This window comes from Hippocampus guttulatus, chromosome 20, assembly GCF_054856545.1.
Source record: "Hippocampus guttulatus isolate MCC_2025c chromosome 20, RoL_Hgut_1.0, whole genome shotgun sequence".
Taxonomy (NCBI): domain Eukaryota; kingdom Metazoa; phylum Chordata; class Actinopteri; order Syngnathiformes; family Syngnathidae; genus Hippocampus; species Hippocampus guttulatus.
The window spans coordinates 10,692,670-10,711,936 of record NC_141280.1 but is presented as its reverse complement, the minus strand read 5'-3'; the positions used below and the strand labels follow the sequence as shown (position 1 = coordinate 10,711,936).

The 19,267-nt window shown below is 42.0% G+C and overlaps 1 protein-coding gene across 5 annotated transcripts in view; it reads left to right on the top strand.

The window, feature by feature from the left end:
- The first annotated feature begins 337 nt into the window (after positions 1-337).
- map3k7 (mitogen-activated protein kinase kinase kinase 7) overlaps positions 338-19,267 on the top strand; it is a 28,620-nt gene continuing 9,690 nt past the window's right edge. For 2 of the 5 annotated variants that reach the window (XM_086100146.1, XM_086100143.1), the window contains exons 1-10: positions 338-518; positions 917-1,031; positions 1,107-1,217; positions 5,984-6,049; positions 7,573-7,618; positions 11,406-11,544; positions 14,733-14,857; positions 16,946-17,074; positions 17,255-17,385; positions 18,462-18,543. In XM_086100146.1, coding sequence (XP_085956272.1) covers positions 939-1,031; positions 1,107-1,217; positions 5,984-6,049; positions 7,573-7,618; positions 11,406-11,544; positions 14,733-14,857; positions 16,946-17,074; positions 17,255-17,385; positions 18,462-18,543 — 922 coding nt within the window. In that variant the 5' untranslated portion in view covers positions 338-518; positions 917-938. Of the gene's footprint in view, positions 519-916; positions 1,032-1,106; positions 1,218-5,983; positions 6,050-7,572; positions 7,619-11,405; positions 11,545-14,732; positions 14,862-16,945; positions 17,075-17,254; positions 17,386-18,461; positions 18,544-19,267 lie in introns of all 5 variants that reach the window. The other 3 variants (XM_086100147.1, XM_086100144.1, XM_086100145.1) reach the window with 2 other exon arrangements.

Sequence of the window (19,267 nt, the reverse complement as noted above, 5' to 3'; positions counted from 1 at the left end):
GCCGCGGGAAATAAATCAATATACAGTATTCAAGTGCAGGTGTGCTTGGAATGGCAACGCAATATGGCCGCCAGCGGCGTCATTTCTGGCGCTGTGAGTATGGCGGCATAAGTAGTCCGGCTATTAGGTACGTCCGTGTTCCAAAGAGGTTTCTTTTGCGATGTTTGACAAAACGTAGGTATGCAGGGTGTAGTGCTTGGGTCATTTAAAAATGCATGAAAATATTAGATCTGCTTAAAATTTTTTCGACTTGCCTATTTTTCAATGATAGATTTTTAAAAACTTGCGTTCAGTGTCCTGCGGAAGAACTAGAAATGCACACTCGTTTCCTGTTGAATCATTTCCTGTGAAGAATAAAAATACACTTTTACCAGTCCTGCTAGACCAGTTATGTCTAGCTCTCGGTGCGACAATGAAACCCCATTTTAGTTAAAGGACGTTGCCGTTTAAGTTTTTGTTCATGAATAATAGACACCTTCATGTCCAGACGGCCGGTGCTGGTGAGCTAACTAGCCCCGGTATGTTGTGTTAGCATCCAGGCCAACAGCTACATTTCTGTGAAAAGCCATCTAATGAACTTTAGGCCTCGGCTTACTTGTTAACTCGAGGCTGCGGTGTTACTAAAAGTTGATTCTGTGACAACGTACAGTGAATGTTAGTTTGTCGTAAACTGTTTCGTCACAGTTGTATTGCAGCAACAGTTAGCCCTGTTAAGATTGTTTATTTAAGTTTGACAGTTGCTGTTTTGCGACCAACGTTCTTCGCTTTTTTTTAAGTACTAATTTTTTTCTTTAAGAAACGTATAGAATTAGGGGATGGCAGGCCAATCCCAATAGCAGCACTGTTGTGTGTCTAATATCTGCGGCGCAGCACATATCTATTTACTGTCTGTTCTACTATGTTTCTCCTTTAACAGTAGGTGGCTGACGTGAGCTAGTATGTCGCTGTCGCTCCCATCCACCGACATGCTTGAGACACCTCCGGGATATCCATTTGAGGAAATTAATTATGAGGACATTGAAGTAGAGGAGGTAGGGTGCATTTATTAGTGTGATATTCTTACTATTGTCCAAAGTTAACACCCATTGTAAACATTTTATTTCCAGGTAGTCGGCAGAGGAGCTTTTGGAGTGGTTTGCAAAGCCAAGTGGAAAGGCAAAGATGTTGCTATCAAGACCATTGAAAGTGAATCTGAGAGAAAGGCCTTTATTGTTGAGGTACACACCTTAGAGTGCTGTTGCATATTTTTAACGCAATGTTGGATACTCACATTGTAGTGTTTAACCGAAGTAAATAGGGGCCAGCATGTAGGCTCCTCCACTTTTTAGCATTTCCTATCTACAGAGGAACGATGCGGTAGGAGGTAGAAATATTTTCGGGAAATGAGGCAAGGTTTTTCAACCTCCTCATCCATTCAAGAGTCACGTCATTGCCATGCGTAATAAATGAATCATCTGCATGGCTGAATTACTACATCATCATAAATGTCCACTTTATGCTTCATGTTTCAAGTAGGCAAAAATTTAACTCAAATATAAAGTCAATACTATTACACAAAAAACACTTTGCAGATTCAGGGATAATTGTCAATCTTACTCCCAAGCAGTTTCTCCTGTCTGCGCGAAGCGCATATTGGGCTTTTGACGATATATAGGTCGGACACATGCGACCTGTGCATTCAGACTGAGGTCGCATTTTTAAAAAAATCTGATCATATCCGATCGAGGACCACATGAAAGTGACACAGGTCAAATTTGAAAAAATCGGAATTGAGCTATTCAGACGTCGTAAAAAAATACAGATACTGATCACAGATATGGGAAAAAAAAAAATCTGATTTGGGTTGCATTTCCCTGCAGTCTGAACAAGTTGTTTGTTGCTCCAGAATCCAAGTTGCACTGGTCAAAAAATGCATGATTGAAGCAGAACAAAAACATCAAACCGTACCCTCCATGATAATTGGCACCCCTGGTTAAGATGTGTTGAAAGCCTTATAAAAATAAAATGTTTGTTGCAGAAGCATACTCAAATTTTTAGAAAAGATTCATCAGACATGGAGTCAAACATCTCCTATTGATATCTGGGTCCCCAGATCTCAACCCCAAGTTTGGGGATGAGAATAGCAAAATTCAAGAAAAACAGGAGATGGAATGTTTTTTGTCTTGAAAGCACAGAGAAAGTTGCTGCGCTGAAGTAATCAGATGGTATTACGCAACTCGCCATGTGAGGACGATAAGTACCACGGAGATGAGAGAGAGGACCTGGTTATCATTCTTGGTCACGTTCTGAAGAACCCTTAAAAGATCTGAAGTGTTATTCATAAAAAGTGAGAAGATTGGATGAGTTGTACTTTTTTTTTTTTTTTTTTTTAATACTTGATGTGGCCCAGAGACACCCAGACTCTTATCTTCAGCAGCACTCATATAAGTTTAGTTCGATATCCCTGATTTGCAAAGAGGAATCGTCGAAGGTCCCGCTTTCTGTATTCTTCTGTCTAGTGCGGGGTCGGCAACACGCGGCTCCAGAGGCTCTTTAGCGACATGTAGTGGCTCCCTGGAGCTTTATAAAAAATGTTTGAAAATGGAAAAAGATTTTGATAGTAGGCTAATATAGCTCAAATAGATATAGATACATGTTGCAGCTCCGAAAAAGGAGAGCTGTGGTGTTGGTTTTTTAAAACGTACACTTTATTTATGCTTTTAACAGTCTTGCCAAACACAGACACGTCTACTTCTGACTCCGTGCCTCTCTCTTCTCTTCAACTTGAGAGGCGTTCAAAGATAGCCTCCGAAAAATGGAAATCCATGATCACTTCACTGACACTAAGAAAAGCGAAACTAATGCACCAAAACAAAAAATAAAGCGAGGAAATCACAAAATAAATTCAATGGGGGTGTTTGTGAACACACAACAAAGGAATGAATAAACAATTCTGAGACAGTAGAGTCTCCTACATACATACAGCGTGTTTCCTTCATTGTAAGTTTTATAGAAGGCTTTTCCTTTTTTGCGGCTCCAGACAGATTTGTTTTTTGTTTTTTTTGTCCTATATGGCTCTTTCAACATTTTGGCCAGATTCGTACGGGTCCTTAAAGTACATAAAAATCAATAAAAAAAGAAGTTGTAAAATTATGTTCTTAATTGTCCATAATTTTCAGGGAAATCTTCTAAAATCCATAAAAATTAACCTGCGGTGTTCATTTCATTTGTGTGTGTCATTTTTCCCACCCTTCCAATTCATACTTTTGTCGGAAAATGCAGGACCTGGTACCTGCTCTGCTTTCCCCACCATCTCCGATTAGTTCCGACGATGATCACGTGAAACAACAATAGATTGACGCCATCCTGGGGCAGTGAATGGATGGTTTGGTTGCCGGCTCGGCAAACAATTACCGTATTTTCTGGAAAAATCTATTCATCGAATTTATCGATCTCAACATTTGTAGCAACGCCACTCGAGCGAAGCGCGCCTCAGCTGCAGATAGTCCGCTGCTCTCTGCTGTGTGTGCGTCAGCTAAGCTTAGCTGTTGTCTCTTCTAGGCTAGCTTTTTGTTGTCGTAGATCAAAGCGTATTTGATTTGTGACGTCGGTTGCTTGGTTGAAACCAAAAGACGTGCGCATGCGTACATGTTCGCGCGGACGGACACACAGCAAAGAGCAGCGGACTTTCGACCGCTAAGGCGCGCTTCGCTAGAGTGGCGTCGCTACAAATATTCCGGGACAATGCTATTGTCAAGTGGCGTAGCTGGAGAAGCCGGAGTTCCGTGTTTGAGTCGGAAAAATTGCTGGCGATTATACGTCGGCCGACTGCCGAGTGTGCAAGAAGGGCATCTCCGTGAGAGGTAAAACTTGTCATAGCCTCCTGCTCAAGTCAAATGCATTGAGGCACACAGCAAAACAGAAGTAAATTGATCACCAAGAACTTGCAAAAGAGATAGAGGAGAAAACTAAGTCACTGTCTGCTATTCCCTAATTGTCATATCAGTTTCATATTTGTCATTATAAAACATGTCTGATCATTGAAGGTGATATGAGGGAAAATAATAAGGTTGGACCATTTGGGATTTAGACTTCTGACATGCATTTCAGCTGTTCAGGTATACTGGATACTGCTAAGATGGGCAATCAATACTACTGTTAGTGAAACCAGATTTTCCAGGTGACCCATATGACCATTAGCTCTGTTCTTAGTGTTGTGTTTATTCGAAAATAAATTGAAGTTTTATATTTCTCAATTTAAATTTTTCTTTGTGTGTTTTGTTTGAGAATTAATTTAAAGGTTTTTTTCATTTTCCTACCTGTGATACAGGTAGGAAAGTGAAAATTTGACATACAGTATGTCAAATAAAGGGTTAAGTGATTGCCCCTAAAAATAAAGATGTGCCCTTCCTTTGGCAGCAATGATTTGAACACCAGCTCAGTGATATGTGGCTTTCTGTTCATTGTGGCACAAATGATTTGATGTAAAATCGAATTTCTTAATGTCAGATCCCCCTTCCTCGCCGCTGCATAAATCCACTTGAATTAAATGTTGGATTTTTCTCTTTTGGAACATTTTTATCCTCTATCCACCCATCCATCTTCCGATCCGCTTTATCCTCACAAGGGTCGCGGGGGGTGCTCGAGCCTATCCCAGCCGCCTTCGGGCAGTAAGCGGGGGACACCCTGAACCGGTTGCTAGCCAATGGCGGGGAACATAGAGACGAACAACCATCCGCGCTCACACTCACACCGTGGGACGATTTTGAGTGTTCAATCAGCCTGCCATGTACTGTATGTTTTTGGAATGTGGGCGGAAACCGGAGTACCCGGAGAAAACCCATGCAGGCCCGGGGAGAACATGCAAACTCCACACAGGAAGCCGAAGCCGGGATCGAAACCACAACCTCTGCACTGTGAGGTCGACGCGCTAACCCCTGGTCCACCATATTGTGTTGAAAAAAATGTTTATTAGAAGCTAAACAACACATCTTAACCAGTGATACCAATAATTATGTACCGGTAAGTCGCTCCGGTCACATTATTTCTGAGAAATTGATTTGACAGAAACTGAGACCAAGTCCAGGGGTGTTCGGACTCGCACCCAGAATCCTGGTTTCCTAATTGTAGGTGTGTTGAGAAATAAACTCTATGTGCGCATTCATTCACTCTGACAGTTCAGAAACTCAGAGCATTGTTCAAATGTGTTGTTTGGTTACTCAAAATGCCGCAAAAAAGGGAGTGCCAGAGCCCAGTGCCTCTGGCAGTACAAATGGAAATAATTACCGGTAACATACAGTCGGCTGCGTTTGGAAATTAATGGTAGGCGAGTGTGCTCCGCTTCTCTAGGCACACACTCTCAGAGTGCTGTAAGAGCGTCAAGAGTGATTTTTCGAACGCCCCTGCTATTGACTGCTGCGAACGAGTTTCAGTTGGATGAAACTGCGCCTCTCACTTTGGAAAAGTTGTTTGTTTTAGTTTTAAATACAATACATCCTGATTTATATCACGCTTTCACAACAGCTACAGCTGTAACAAAGCGCCTAACAAAACAGTTAACATAAAGTAAAATAATAAACAATAAATTGTTCACCTTAACGAGAATCCCGCTTCTCATTGTGGCCAAAGCTTGAACTTCTACTTCCTGTTCTTGCATATCGTCCACCCTCTTCTGGTGGGTGTCAAATACTGTCGATTCTTTTTCGCATGCGGAAGAAGGTGGTCACCAGCGGTAACGCACCAAAGGTATTTGGCAACCACCAAAAGAAAGTCAACACGATAAGGAATTGAGGAATTTGGGCCCACGTCCAAACTGTAATTTTAATATCTACAAGTCGCATTTGTGTCTCGGTTGCAGAATCAGACAAACTATAGAAAGGTGTGACTTATAGTCCAAAAAAAACAGCTTTGCTGCTATTTTCCTTACAATATTTGTAATATCAATTACAGTATTAGTATAACTTAAGTATATTACCAATTTTGACTTGTATTCCTCTGTCTGCAGCTTCGGCAGCTTTCGCGGGTAAATCATCCAAATATTGTGAAGTTGTATGGCTCCTGCAGTAATCCAGTAAGTTCACAATTATTTTTATATTACTTATTGTTATGTCGTGCTGGTCATTGGTCATTATATTTGATAATAGGAGTGCACTGAATTTTTTTGCCAAAAATGGCACATATGTTCATTTTTGGCTTTGGTCCAAAATATTTTTTATCAACGAAACATGACTCAAACACAGTGTTGTGATGAGGCATGCACCAAGGTGGTGAGGTAGTATGTGAAAATGTGCAATTCAACAGCTTGCACTTATGCTGAGGTCAGCCGACACAAATATAGGCCAATATTTTTTGTTAATATGTTTTGCTATCATTTTCTTTGGGGGCTTGACACACAAATGGATAACAGTATTTTTGTGTCATTCATAAAAAAAAAAAAGTTTTTGTTAAAATGTACTTTTCCAAATGTTTATGCGCAGCAGTGTTTCAAAACATGCAGGTTATAAAGGATGAAAAAGAATCAATCGTTTGTTCGATTTGCAGCTTTACGGAGGTTGTATTTGCTGAAGTCAAAAGCTATTTTTATCAAAAAGAGCTTGCAGTTTTCATAATGGCGGTGCCAGATGGAAACATAAGCCCACACCATCTACACTGTAGATGTACTGTAGATTCTACAGTAATAGGCAGAACAACCAAATGCTCTTCCAATCGATGACAGAAGGTGCAGCTATGTACTGACTTTTTATGAATCATTTTTGCTAAGTGGTGCGCCGTGACATTTTTTTTGGATGGAAATATGTGCCTTGGCCCAATAAAGGTTGTGAAACAGTGGAGAAAACTATTGATTAAAAAAGTAGTGAATAACATAATTTTCATACATTGAATGCAAAAACTTGTGAGGAACCATCAAAACATCTTTATTTTCTCTATACGGCCAAATGGATCTGACAAGTCGCCGAAAATACATATCCGATTTATATCCACATAAGAAAGGCTTCTATTTATATCCTGATTTTTTTTTCCCAGTCTTGGCAAAGAGTTCTCACTTCGGTGCATCCCTATTTGATGATAATCAATAGAGTCGAGTCATCCATTGTGAATGAATAGGCATGGGTTGGTTACTCAGAGTCAAACAGCTGCTCCTCCACATTGAGAGGAGTCAGATAAGGTGGCTCGGGCCCATGGTAACGATGCCCCCTGGTCGCCTCCTTGGTGAGGTGGTCACTGGTTATAGACCCCAGTGACGAAACAGGACACCCGGCTGGCCTGGAAATGCCTTGGGATCCATCCTGAAGATTTGGAAGAAGAAGCTGGGAAGAGGGACGTCTGGGCTTCCCTCTTAAAGTTCCTGCCAGTGCCACCTGACCTCAGATCCATTGTAGAAAATGGATGCATGGGTAAATGTAGGGGTCAAATTGTCTTAATTACTCAACCATGTAAAAACAATACATTTTCGTGAAACCACGATTTTTTTTCTTATTATTATCGTACAGCAAGAAGCTGACACCAGCCCATGCCTACTTGTGATCATGTTTTGTATGAATTGATTAAATAATGCCGTTATAGAAATTGGAATAATCTGACGCTCCTCTTTAGGTCTGTCTTGTAATGGAATATGCTGAAGGAGGATCGCTGTACAATGGTGAGTTTACACTCTGACATAACTGTCAAGTGAGAATTCCCCCCATTTGTTGTCTGAGTTACAGTTTACAAGTTGGATCATTTGTCAGTCTCAACAATGTTGTGATGTCCTTTCTCTCACTCGTACTGTATGTAATCAGAGTAGGGGTTGTAATCAACAGCAATATGCAGATATGTTGTGCCTCAAAGTTATCTTGCCGAATTAAGTCCTAAAGTCCAAATCCTATTTGTATTGCCCTTATCAGCAAAAATCTGAAAGGGCTCAAAAGGCCCAAAGACGAGCAACATCCTCGGATGTAAACCTCCCAAACCTCTAAATTTTCGGCAGTAACCCGTTCCCTGATTAGTCGGACAAAGGCATGTAAGCGCAATTTTCACCCCATTTAACATAATGTGGACAGAGAAACATTGACACACAATTCATCAATCAGCGCATGGACATATCCACACGCACGCACGTGGGCGCCCAACCATGCACAACGTGCGCATATGCACCCATGCACGCACGCCAAGATGAGCAACAGCCGGAATGTCACCTAACATGAAATCGAAACACACAAAGTTTTTTCCCCTCCATTTCGTACTGCCAACCCTCACAGTCGACTTGGGACCAGTCCGCTGGCTCCCGGTCGATCGCGATTGATGTATTGGGCACCCCTGCTTAAAATCCGATGCAATTCGTTGACTAACTTAGCGCTTAGTGCCAGTGTTTGCGCATGAGCGGTGATTCAGTTGTCATCTGACTGGTTGCTCTTTATGTCAGTCAAGTAACGATTGATGATTAACTGACATCGTGAATTCTCCAGTACTTGCCGCCTGTTGTTAGAATGGCAGCGCCACCGCCGAGGTGTTTTCGACGCTTGCCATGTGAAAGCTCGGGAGCCGCATGGAACCAGCCAAAGAGCCGCATGCGGCTCGCGAGCCACGGGTTGGCTACCACTGCTCAATTGGGTTAAGGTCTGCTGATTGACTTGGCCAGTTGAAAACTTTCCAGTTTCCCCCCCATAATTAAGTCCTTGGTTGTGTGTTCAGTGTGTTTTGGTCATTTTCTGAATGCATGGTGAAGCTTCTCCCAACTAAATTGGATGCATTCATTCATTCATTCATCTTCCGAACCGCTTGATCCTCACTAGGGTCGCAGGGGTGCTGGAGCCTGTCCCAGCTGTCTCCGGGCAGTAGGCGGGGGACACCCTGAATCGGTTGCCAGCCAATCGCAGGGCAAACAGAGACAAACAACCATCCACGCTCACACTCACACCTAGGGACAATTTAGAGTGTTCAATCAGCCTGCCACGCATGTTTTTGGAATGTGGGAGGAAACCGGAGCACCCGGAGAAAACCCACGCAGGCCCGGGTAGAACATGCAAACTCCACACAGGGAGGCCGGAGCTGGAATCGAACCCGGTACCTCTGCACTGTGAACCCGACGTGCTAACCACTGGACTACCGGGCCGCCCCTAAATTGGATGCATTTTTTTTTTTTTAAATAGCCAGACAAAATGGTTTTGTCAAATTCAGAAATCCTTCTGCTGCGACCGTCATCAGTTACATCATCCATAAAAGGGCTCACTAGCCCTTTCCAGAAGCAGCCATGCAAGCCCAATGCAGGACATTTCCACCACTATGCCTCACAGAGTATCTTGAAGGTTTTGTATCATCAGCAGATCTTTTCTTTCCCCATACGTGAGCCTTTCCATCACTATGGTAGTGGTTCATCTTGGTTTCATCAGTCCATAAAACATTCCGAAACCTTTGTGGCTGACCTCTGTGTTTCTTTGCGAAATCCAGTCTGGACTTCTGATTCTTTTTGGTGATGAGTGGTTTGCATCCTGTGTTTCCTCTCTTGAAGTCTTCTTCGAATAGTAGATTGTGATACCTCCACCCCTGCCCTGTGGAGGTTAGCACTGATGTCACTGACTGTTGTCATTGGGTGTTTCTTCACAACTCTCAAAATGCTTCTTTCATCAACTTCTGTTGATACCCTTGGCCCACCTGTCCGATCTCTGTTGCTCAGTACACTTGTAGGGCCCTGTTTTCGTAGGTGAGCACCTGGGCGCTTGGTGTAAAAACGGGTGCATCTTCATTTGTTTGCATTCATTCCGGTGCAAAGAGCTGCCTCGCAACCTGGTAACTTGGTCACAAAAAGTAGACTGCACTCAATGGTGCAAGTCTTGCTTGTGATTGAATTTGGTAGACTGTGCTGTGTGCCACAAGGCGATCCGGGGAATGAGGGTGTTTTTGTTTTTTTTTTGGTTGGGTTTCTTTTTTGGTGGGGGCACATTTCTGGTGCCCCCACCAAAAAACACCCTATCCCTACCCCACCACCACAATGCCTCTGCAAATTTTGTAACTAAAATTAGACTAGATCGTTCACTCGGCAAAAACACAAACTCGTGGTGCAGTGGTCTAATGCCATGTTGGTTGGATCGATGCACAGGCAGACAGATTCAGCTCTCCGTAGATATGTGTGGTGGATGTCATCAGATTTCATTCAGAAATGTGACACCAGGACAATCCATCTGAATCATTGTAGACACCAATTCACTGAAAATGATTAGGATTATCAACTAAAAATAGCACCCCTGTCTCAATTGGGAAGGGTGGAGGTCACACATGGATGCTCGGTCGTGGTTGCAAGGCTGTCTCCAATTGTCCACATCACATTCACGGCCTACTACATCATCAGCAAAGGGAGATTTTGCAGTTTTTTGGACCCCAGTGAGTCTTTCTGTTTCCGCACTTTCAAGAATTGGGTACTCGGGTGACTGATTTTAATGCATATGAGTAATGCTGCAATGTTTGGTCGGGGAAAAGGGTTTTTCCATCCCACGACGGCGCAAACACCTATGCCTAATTCTACCTGTGCAAAGTATACCAAAATACGAAAAAGAAAACTCCATCCATGCGCACAGTTAGACTGGACTTTGCGCTTTCATAAATATATGTCAGCCATATTTAACAATGGCCGCTGCAGGTGTATTAAGTTACTGATCTTAAATATAGGCCCAACCTTTTTAAATGCCTCAGACATACGGCTACTCAAACATCACAATGGGATATATTCATTCGCTTGATCCCAAAAGCTCAAAATCGGCCACCTGGCTTCTGGTCGATAACCATAACATATAAATATACCAAAAATATCTGTAATAACACAATAGGCTGTGCGGTCAAGCGGCTGACCGCACAGTGATTGCCGTCAGCCGTTGAAACTCATCAAAAGATTTTTTGTTTGTTTGTTGATTTGGTTTTTTTTTTGTTAATAAAATAACTTCTCTGCCCATGTCACCTCTATCATAAGGCGCCACTGGATTGATGATTTTTGGAAGAAAAAAAAAGAGATAAAGATGAACATGCAACACTTTCTTTAAATCTCAGGAACTCTTCAAATAATCACATCTAAAACTGCTAGGAAATCACAATGCGCCATCACTGGTGAGCTATTGTAGAGCAGTCCTGCAGGCTACTCGGGTGGGTTTTGGGGGCTACAAGATCTGGCCTCATGTTGGTGACCCCTGCTTTAATATATTCTCAAAAATCCAATGCAATTATCACATTTTTTTAAGTGATCTAAATGCTGCTGACAGGAGCAGCATGGAGTAGGAAAGCCTAAATTATTAATTGTCAACTGCTTTTGTGGTGTATCCTCAAGTTGTTTTTGAAACAATTAAGGATCCACCAGATGTACCGGTATATTAAAAGTGTTTTGTCAGACCTGTGCATGTCTATTGTTCCTATGTTTTTCTGCTGTCATTGTCAGGGTCGTGACTTCACTTTCTTGTTTGTAGTGCTGCATGGTGCTGAACCGCTCCCCTCTTACTCCGCTTCCCATGCCATGAGCTGGTGTTTACAGTGTTCCCAGGGTGTGGCCTACCTCCATGGCATGAAACCAAAGGCTCTGATCCACAGGGACCTCAAGCCACCTAAGTATGCCCCCCGTCATCTCACATTGTATTGTTTGCTGTTTCATTGTACCTCATACCAGTGGTTCGAACAGTGAGACCCACATTTTCACATGGCCAGCAAGTCATGAGGCAAATAAGTTAAAAAAACAAAACAAAAACAATAAAAAAAATATTTGTCAAAAACGTATACTGTCTTTTCAAACTTTGAATATAGTCGACCCCCGCTATTCACGGGGATAGCGATTGGGCAGGTCTGCAAATATGAAAAATCCTAATGAAAGTGACGGCCCTTGAAATGCATTGGAAAAATATTTATTGAATTCAAAATTCTTCAAAAACCGCTGATAAGCATTCAATATACGTACGTTTTCCATGAAAAATAGGAGGGAAAGAAAACATCTTTCAAATCCAAATCCCTCAAACAATACAAAAAAATATACATATTTTTAAATTGGTGAAGATGCAAATCTGCGGGTGCCGAACCTCGAGCATGTGGGGGTCGACATTTGCATTTGCATTTTAGAGCACGTTAATAAGAAACTGAATCATGTAAAAAAAAATGTGTGAAAATATATCCGTCCACAAAACGGACAGGATCTCTGATTGAGCACAAACTGAGGAGAAACAGAAATGCATTTATGAATGTGTGAAAACACACGTTAAAAACGACCCACACTTGATCATATTTCACTCTTGTTTCTGTGCGTTTTATCAAATCCATTTGAAACACCCCTAGGTGACATGAACACTTGGCCATATCTCACATTTGGAAAATGTCATCGCAAAACAGAACGGGATGGCCAACCTGATTGCTTTCAAACTTAAAGCTTTATTTATTTATTTGTTTATTTTGTGGGAGAAACCATTTTTGACTATTTAAACGGAATCGAATAAGGTGCATCTTTCCAAATGATATGAACACGTGAAAATGTTATCCAGAAATTGACTTGAATTCAAAACAACAAAATATATACAGTGTTCCTTCACTTATCGCGGGTTAGTGGGTACTGGGACCCCGTCGCGATAAGTGAAAAACCACGATGGAACGTTGGCTCCCCCCTAGTAATTATTGTGTAAGTTTATGTGGATACCAGCATGTTTATATGTAAACAGTATGTATACTTTACATATTTGAGACAAAGACTAGAGCAGTACACTTAAATCATTAATTATAAAACATTGTACAGTAATTAATATTCATCAGCATTGCCTTTTGAGAGAGACAAAGACATTTGTGTTACTCACACTTTACGCCGCTCTGACAGTGTAGCCACCGTTAGCCTCCAGCTAGTTGCTGGCCAGCTATCCCCGCGCAGCCGATGTATTTATAATAAGACAATTAATCGGTATTGATGAGGAGGAGTCAAAGAGAGAAGTGCTGCTTTTTTCGGACAAGCCCAATCACCCCCTCTCTTTCTCTCTCGCTCACGCTCACTTTTGCTTTTGCTCGTGTTCGAGCGTGTCCACCACCCGCCCCTCATGCAGTGCACGTAGCAAACACAACAGTGTGACGAGACACTGCTCAGAGTCCACAGCTGATGAGACATTGATCAGATTCAACAGCTTAACTAGACACTGATCAGAGAGGCAACCATGTGATGAGACACAAGGGGAAGGTGCTGGGCGGGGCTGCGAAGATGCGCAGCCAATCAGCTCACGGGACAAATCCACTTGTGCTGTCATTGGTTGACGTCGCGCTGGGAACCAATCATGCGTACAGCCATGTTCAAAACCTCTTGAGTCATTCTGCATTTTTTTCTGAATACAGTACTTTGGGGGGGAAAAAAACTCGATGTAGTGAAGCCGTGATAAATTAGCATGATGTAGCAAGGGATCACTGTAACTCTCAAACAGGAACCGTTCCTACTTAACTTAAAATTGTATACAGTTAATATATAACAATAAATAATAAGCAGAACATTGATCCTGTAACTTATGAACAGCTCAATGCCACCTTATATGGAGACGACCTATTTTTTCCATCTATATTTCCTCTGAGATCTTGGACCTGTGAGAAGCGGTTTATCATTGACTGCCGCAGAGTAAAACTGAGCAAGACGTGTCGTCGATGAGTCTCACACTAAGCTCACCTTTCTTTCATCAGTTCAACACATTTTTTTCACACACCTGTCCACGTACTCGTCATAAAAGAGAAGATCCTCTCCACAAACCTAGTGGAAGAGGTGATGCTGAAGACTGCTGCTTTGATGTTGTGACGTTCAGCTATCTGAAGGGCCTGCATCCACCTCACTTCAGTTCCTTTTCCCTGCCAGTTTCTCCTGTTGGCAGTATGCGTTCTTCATATAACAGATCCATAGAGATGTGCAGCCTACCCGAAGAGACGAAAAGTTGCCAATTATAGTGGTCCAGGGGTGCCCAACCTTTTTTGATCGAAGATCTCATTTTCGGCCTACTTTAACCTGTTCGTTGGCTCACCATTGCCATCGGACATTTTATTGTTTTACTTACCTGAGAAGTATGATGATGAGGTTTGGAGCTGGCTAACAGCGAAGCTAGCATGTCCTTTCATTCTACACCATGTATCCATCCGGAGGGGTTTAACCATGTTCATTTGCACAATATACTCGTATTGCAAAAGTTGTCCTGAGGTGACTGGTCAAATATTTTAACAAAGTTAAGCCATACATTCATTCACTCATTCATTCATTGTTGATGTGCAACATGCTTGTGTGTGTGCACCTCTCCGTTGTTTTGACACGTCTTCTTTGGTTGGTTTGGGGGACAAGGTTCACACAGTGTTTTTGCACACAAAACAGTTTTGTGCTCCAAATTTACTCTTACGTGCTTGTAATTGTAACATCACACTGCAGCATCTGCCGACAGCAGGAAGGTGATTAGTATAGCGCATGGGTGTCAAACTCATTTTTGTCATGGGTCACATTGTAGTTTCCGAATCCCTCGGAGGGCCGTTATGACTGTGAAAACATAGAGAATTCAAGAATATTGCTTTATTGATCTCTAATGGAACAGATTTCAGCAAGCATCTTAAATGGTGGCATGTTTGATTTGCTTTCGCAGGCCACATAAAATGATGTGGCGTACCAGATCTGGCCCCCGGGCCTTGACTTTAACCCCTTTGGTGTAGAGTATATGGCAGTAGAACGAACAAATCACATTTGAATGCATCCTTTCAAGACTGACATTTTTCTCATTTTATGTGTGTTCATACTCATGCTTTGTCCTTTTTAGTTTACTGCTTGTGGCTGGTGGCACCGTACTCAAGATATGCGATTTTGGAACAGCCTGTGACATTCAGACTCATATGACAAACAACAAAGGAAGTGCAGCATGGATGGCTCCGGAGGTATTTGAAGGCAAGTATTTGGCTTTTTCCAAATTTGGGAAACTGTAATTAAGCATTGTCTTATTCAGCATGCTTGTCAAATGTTGGTCGTTTGGTTGTCACACAAAGGCAGAAAGTAACTGATAACAATGGCATATCTGCTTCCTGCTCTAATGCGATGCAGACACTTTTGCTGCTAGCTCTCGCCCGTGCTTACATCTTCTTTGCTGATAAGCTCTTTCTTTTTTTTTTCTTCTTTAACATAGCAACGGTGACACCAGCACACTTTGATATCTCTGGGACTGTAATTTTTTGCATATAGGCAGCCGCAGCCATATTTCAACATTTTTTGTTTCCTCCTTGAATACGTAAATGTGGCGCGTAAATTAGAACAACACTGCTATTTGTGACAAGATGCCTCTCGATTCCACTGAAGACTATTAAAAGCGCCTTCATAAGATGGCAGTATTGGACACAAAGATTTACTGCCTTAAATTGTATGTGATGGTAAATCGACCCACCCCTGGATTTTGCCAGGAAAAGAGCCGAAAGAGAGAGGACAGCAGACAACAGGCAGAACCAAGCATCAACTTAAAGCATCAAATTAATGAGGAGTGTGGTTTGCCTGCGCTGACTGTCTCTTCAACCCAAAAGATAAAGCAGCCATGGACAATGACTGCATCAAAAATTAATGGCAAATACATAACTACTCGGAACATGGACATCCAACTCAAACCAGATTTGGTCCACTTCCACAATATACTGACTCCCTGAAATAAAATTCCTGAAATCTATGTAACTAAAACATTCCAGATCAAGTCAATCGATGGGCCTTAAACACTGATTGGTGACAGAGCTCTAAGTGATGTAAAACACTTTTGCCACAAGAACACCACCAAAGTGTTGTCTTTCATCAATTACATGGCATCCTATATTTCTGAGAAAATGAAGATCGCTATTGAGTGCCCAACTGAGAAATCTGTTCTCATGCAAACCGGAGTCCTGAATCCCCCGGGAAACAAATAAATAAAACAGTGTTTTACATTCACAGTGGCCTGGGGCCACCACATGAACGTGGTGGGGCACCGAAGGTTTTCTGGCCAGTACACATTTCAGAAATAAATACATTGAAATGAACATGTTTTTTCTTTATATTAAAAATCAATATTTTGAGTTTTTCTGTGCATCTGGTTACATTATCAAATAAAATATAAAGCCCCCCCCCCAAAAAAAATATATATATACTGTGTATATATATATACACGTGTGTGTGTGTGTTTGCGTGCGTGCGTGCATCAAAAACACAGTGGTGGTAGCGTCATGGTCTGGAGCAGGGACAGGGGAAGATAGTTAAAACTGGAGCCAAACTAAGGGCCATTTTGGAAGAAACCCTGTTGGAGCCTGCAAAAGACAATGATCCTAAGCATCAAAACTACAAATCTACAATGGAAATTATTCAAAACGAAACATCTGCAGATGTTAGAATGGGCACGTCCAGACCTGAATCCGATTGAGTATCAGTGGAAAGATCAAAGAATTGCTGTTCACAAACACTCTCCATCTAACCTATGAAAGATTTTGCACGCCACACTTTCTATTTTTTTAATTCCTTTTATAATTATAATTTTTATAATTATTAAGTTATATAATTATAAAAATTATTTTAAAAAATTATTATATTTTATAATTTCTATTCCTAAAATGCCATACGAATTTTGTTCCACTTCATATGTGTGTCCCTTTTGGTGTTAATTCTTCTATGTTAAACCCTGAAATGTGTCCAAAGGTCACAAAGTTCAAGGGGCCCGTCACACTTGAAGGCCCCTGGATTTATTCCCGCTGTCAATCTCAAATCCAACGCAGGGCAGCTGCTCGGCCTGCGATTGGGTGAGCAAGTGGAAGCGGAAATTAGCCACACAACTAGTGTGGTTGAGATCAGCTTTTCTTGCACAAACAATTTTGGCATGATTACAAACCACAAATCTTAGCGGGGACACTGTATTTTAAATCTGTGGCATTTCCTTTTGTTGTTCAAACACTGGAGCAATTGCTCACAGCAATATTGCTTTGAAACCTCTTTGCTTTGTTTGAAAGTGATCGTTTTCCTCTGGGTTTCTAGGTAGCAAATACAGCGAGAAATGTGACGTGTTTAGCTGGGGTATAATTCTCTGGGAGGTGGTCACACGTCGGAAGCCCTTTGATGAAATTGGAGGACCAGCTTTCCGTATTATGTGGGCAGTGCACAATGGTGAGTCAGAAGGATGGTGACATGAATATGGACATTTTTGGGCCACTCCCTTGATAGTCGATTACAATGTAGACTTTGATTTATTTTTTCAGCATCAGTTTATCTTACATTTAAAACCTGTTTTTTCTATTCCGCGATCATACCAATCTCCTTTGTTGAATTACGTGTGTTCTATTTCAGGGACAAGACCACCTTTGATCAAGAATTTACCCAAACCTATTGAGAATTTGATGACGCGCTGCTGGTCCAAAGACCCCTCTCAGCGGCCTTCCATGGAGGAGATTGTGAAAATCATGACTCATCTCATGCAGGTGAAATGTTACTAAGTTCATCCATTCTTCCATTTTCTGATCCGCTGATCCTCACAAGGGTCTCGGGGCATGCTGGAGCCGATCCCATCTGTCTTCGGGCAGGAGGCGAGGGACACCCTGAACTGGTTGCCAGCCAATCGTAGGGCATACATAGACAAACAAAAGTATTGGCGCTCACAATCACACCTTGGGACAATTTAGAGTGTTCAATCAGCCTGTCATGCATGTTTTTGGAATATGGGAGGAAACCGGAGTACCCGGAGAAAACCCACGCAGGCCCGGGAAGAACATAACAAACTCCACACAGGAAGGCTGGAGCCGGGATCAAACCCACGACCTCTGCACTGTGAGGTCGACGCGCTCACCACTGGACACCGGGCCGCCCTGTTACAAAGTTTTCATACATTTTCCAAAGTTTGTCTTTTCGGGTTCTCAGGTAGCAGTGTTGTGAATAAAGTGAAATTATTCTAATGTATAGATTTGACAATTTATATTCCAAGGCTTGAATAAACTGGTTCGCATTGCAATTTGCAAGTCCCTATTCATGTTTTGCGCCTCAGAGAGACACATTGAAAAGCATAATTGCAAGCGCACGCAATGTGTTTACGTCACAGACGTGCAGGAAGTTGGAGGCGGAAGTGAACCTATTCTGTGGATGGGCGGGAAGATGACATTAGTGTGGGACTTACACTTGCGGTTGAGACAATCCGTGTTGGTGATACACAGGCGAGGGGATTTGTTACTCCTGCGGGATGTGTAATATCCAGTACCAGCAGGTCCACAAAAGTGGATCGACATATTTCCGGGCCAATGCGTTGGAGTTGGCAAAGGGCCTGCCCAACGGAAGAGAAAGCGGGGGAGGAGGGGAGGCGTGAGGCAGAAGTACCTTGGCCAGAAATTCAAAATCCCTCCGTTACCTTCTATCCTGCTCGCCAACGTCAGGTCAACAAACTGGACGAGCTTCATGCCAACATCTCCTGCCAGTGGCCGTACAAGAATGTGGGATTGATATGAATATTGATATGAAATATAAATGTTATCCTGTACTTATTCTTGACTGTGATGTCTGCTTGCAGTACTTTCCAGGATCCGAAGAACCCCTGCAAACGCCATATCAATATTCAGATGATGGGCAGGGCAATTCTGCCACGAGCACGGGTAGAGCAATAACTTTCACTTATGTGATGCCATATACACTCACCACATGTCTGAGATTAGCGGGAAGATACTTTTCAATTAGCCAGATGTATAATGTATTGTCATTTAACACGATGCGTACCAGGATTTTGAATAGACCTAGACACACCAGAACCGTCATTTTGACGGCTTGCACTCTGTTGCTCTCTGACAATGATGTTATCGCCTAAAATGATGATTACTCGCTGCTTGACTGTCGAAGAATGGTATTTTATTTATTACACTTCTGTTGTATCTTTTAATGTAATTATCTCGTAAATTAATGAGAAATATAATGCACTGCAAAAAAACTGCACTAAAAAGCGGTACACTGTACATTGAACCCTCATAACGCGGTTCGCCTCTCGTGACTTCGCTGTTTCCCGTATTAGTGCAGTTTTTTAAATGTTTATTTTTAGTTTTTAATTTTCAACACCGCGTTGTGTTTTGTATCCCAATTGGCTAAGGGACTGTAGACCCATGCCAACACTCATCAGTTTAAAAACATTAAATATCTTGTCTTTGTAGTGCATACAGTTGAATACAATTTGAAAAGCATCTGCAAATCATTGTATTCTGTTTTTATTTACACTTCTGCAACATCTCAACTGAATTCAAATTGGAGTTTGTCAGTGGAATTACAAATACTGTTTCAGTGGTTGTAAATATTAAGACTGTCTGAAAGAAATGTTTCGGGAAGGAAATG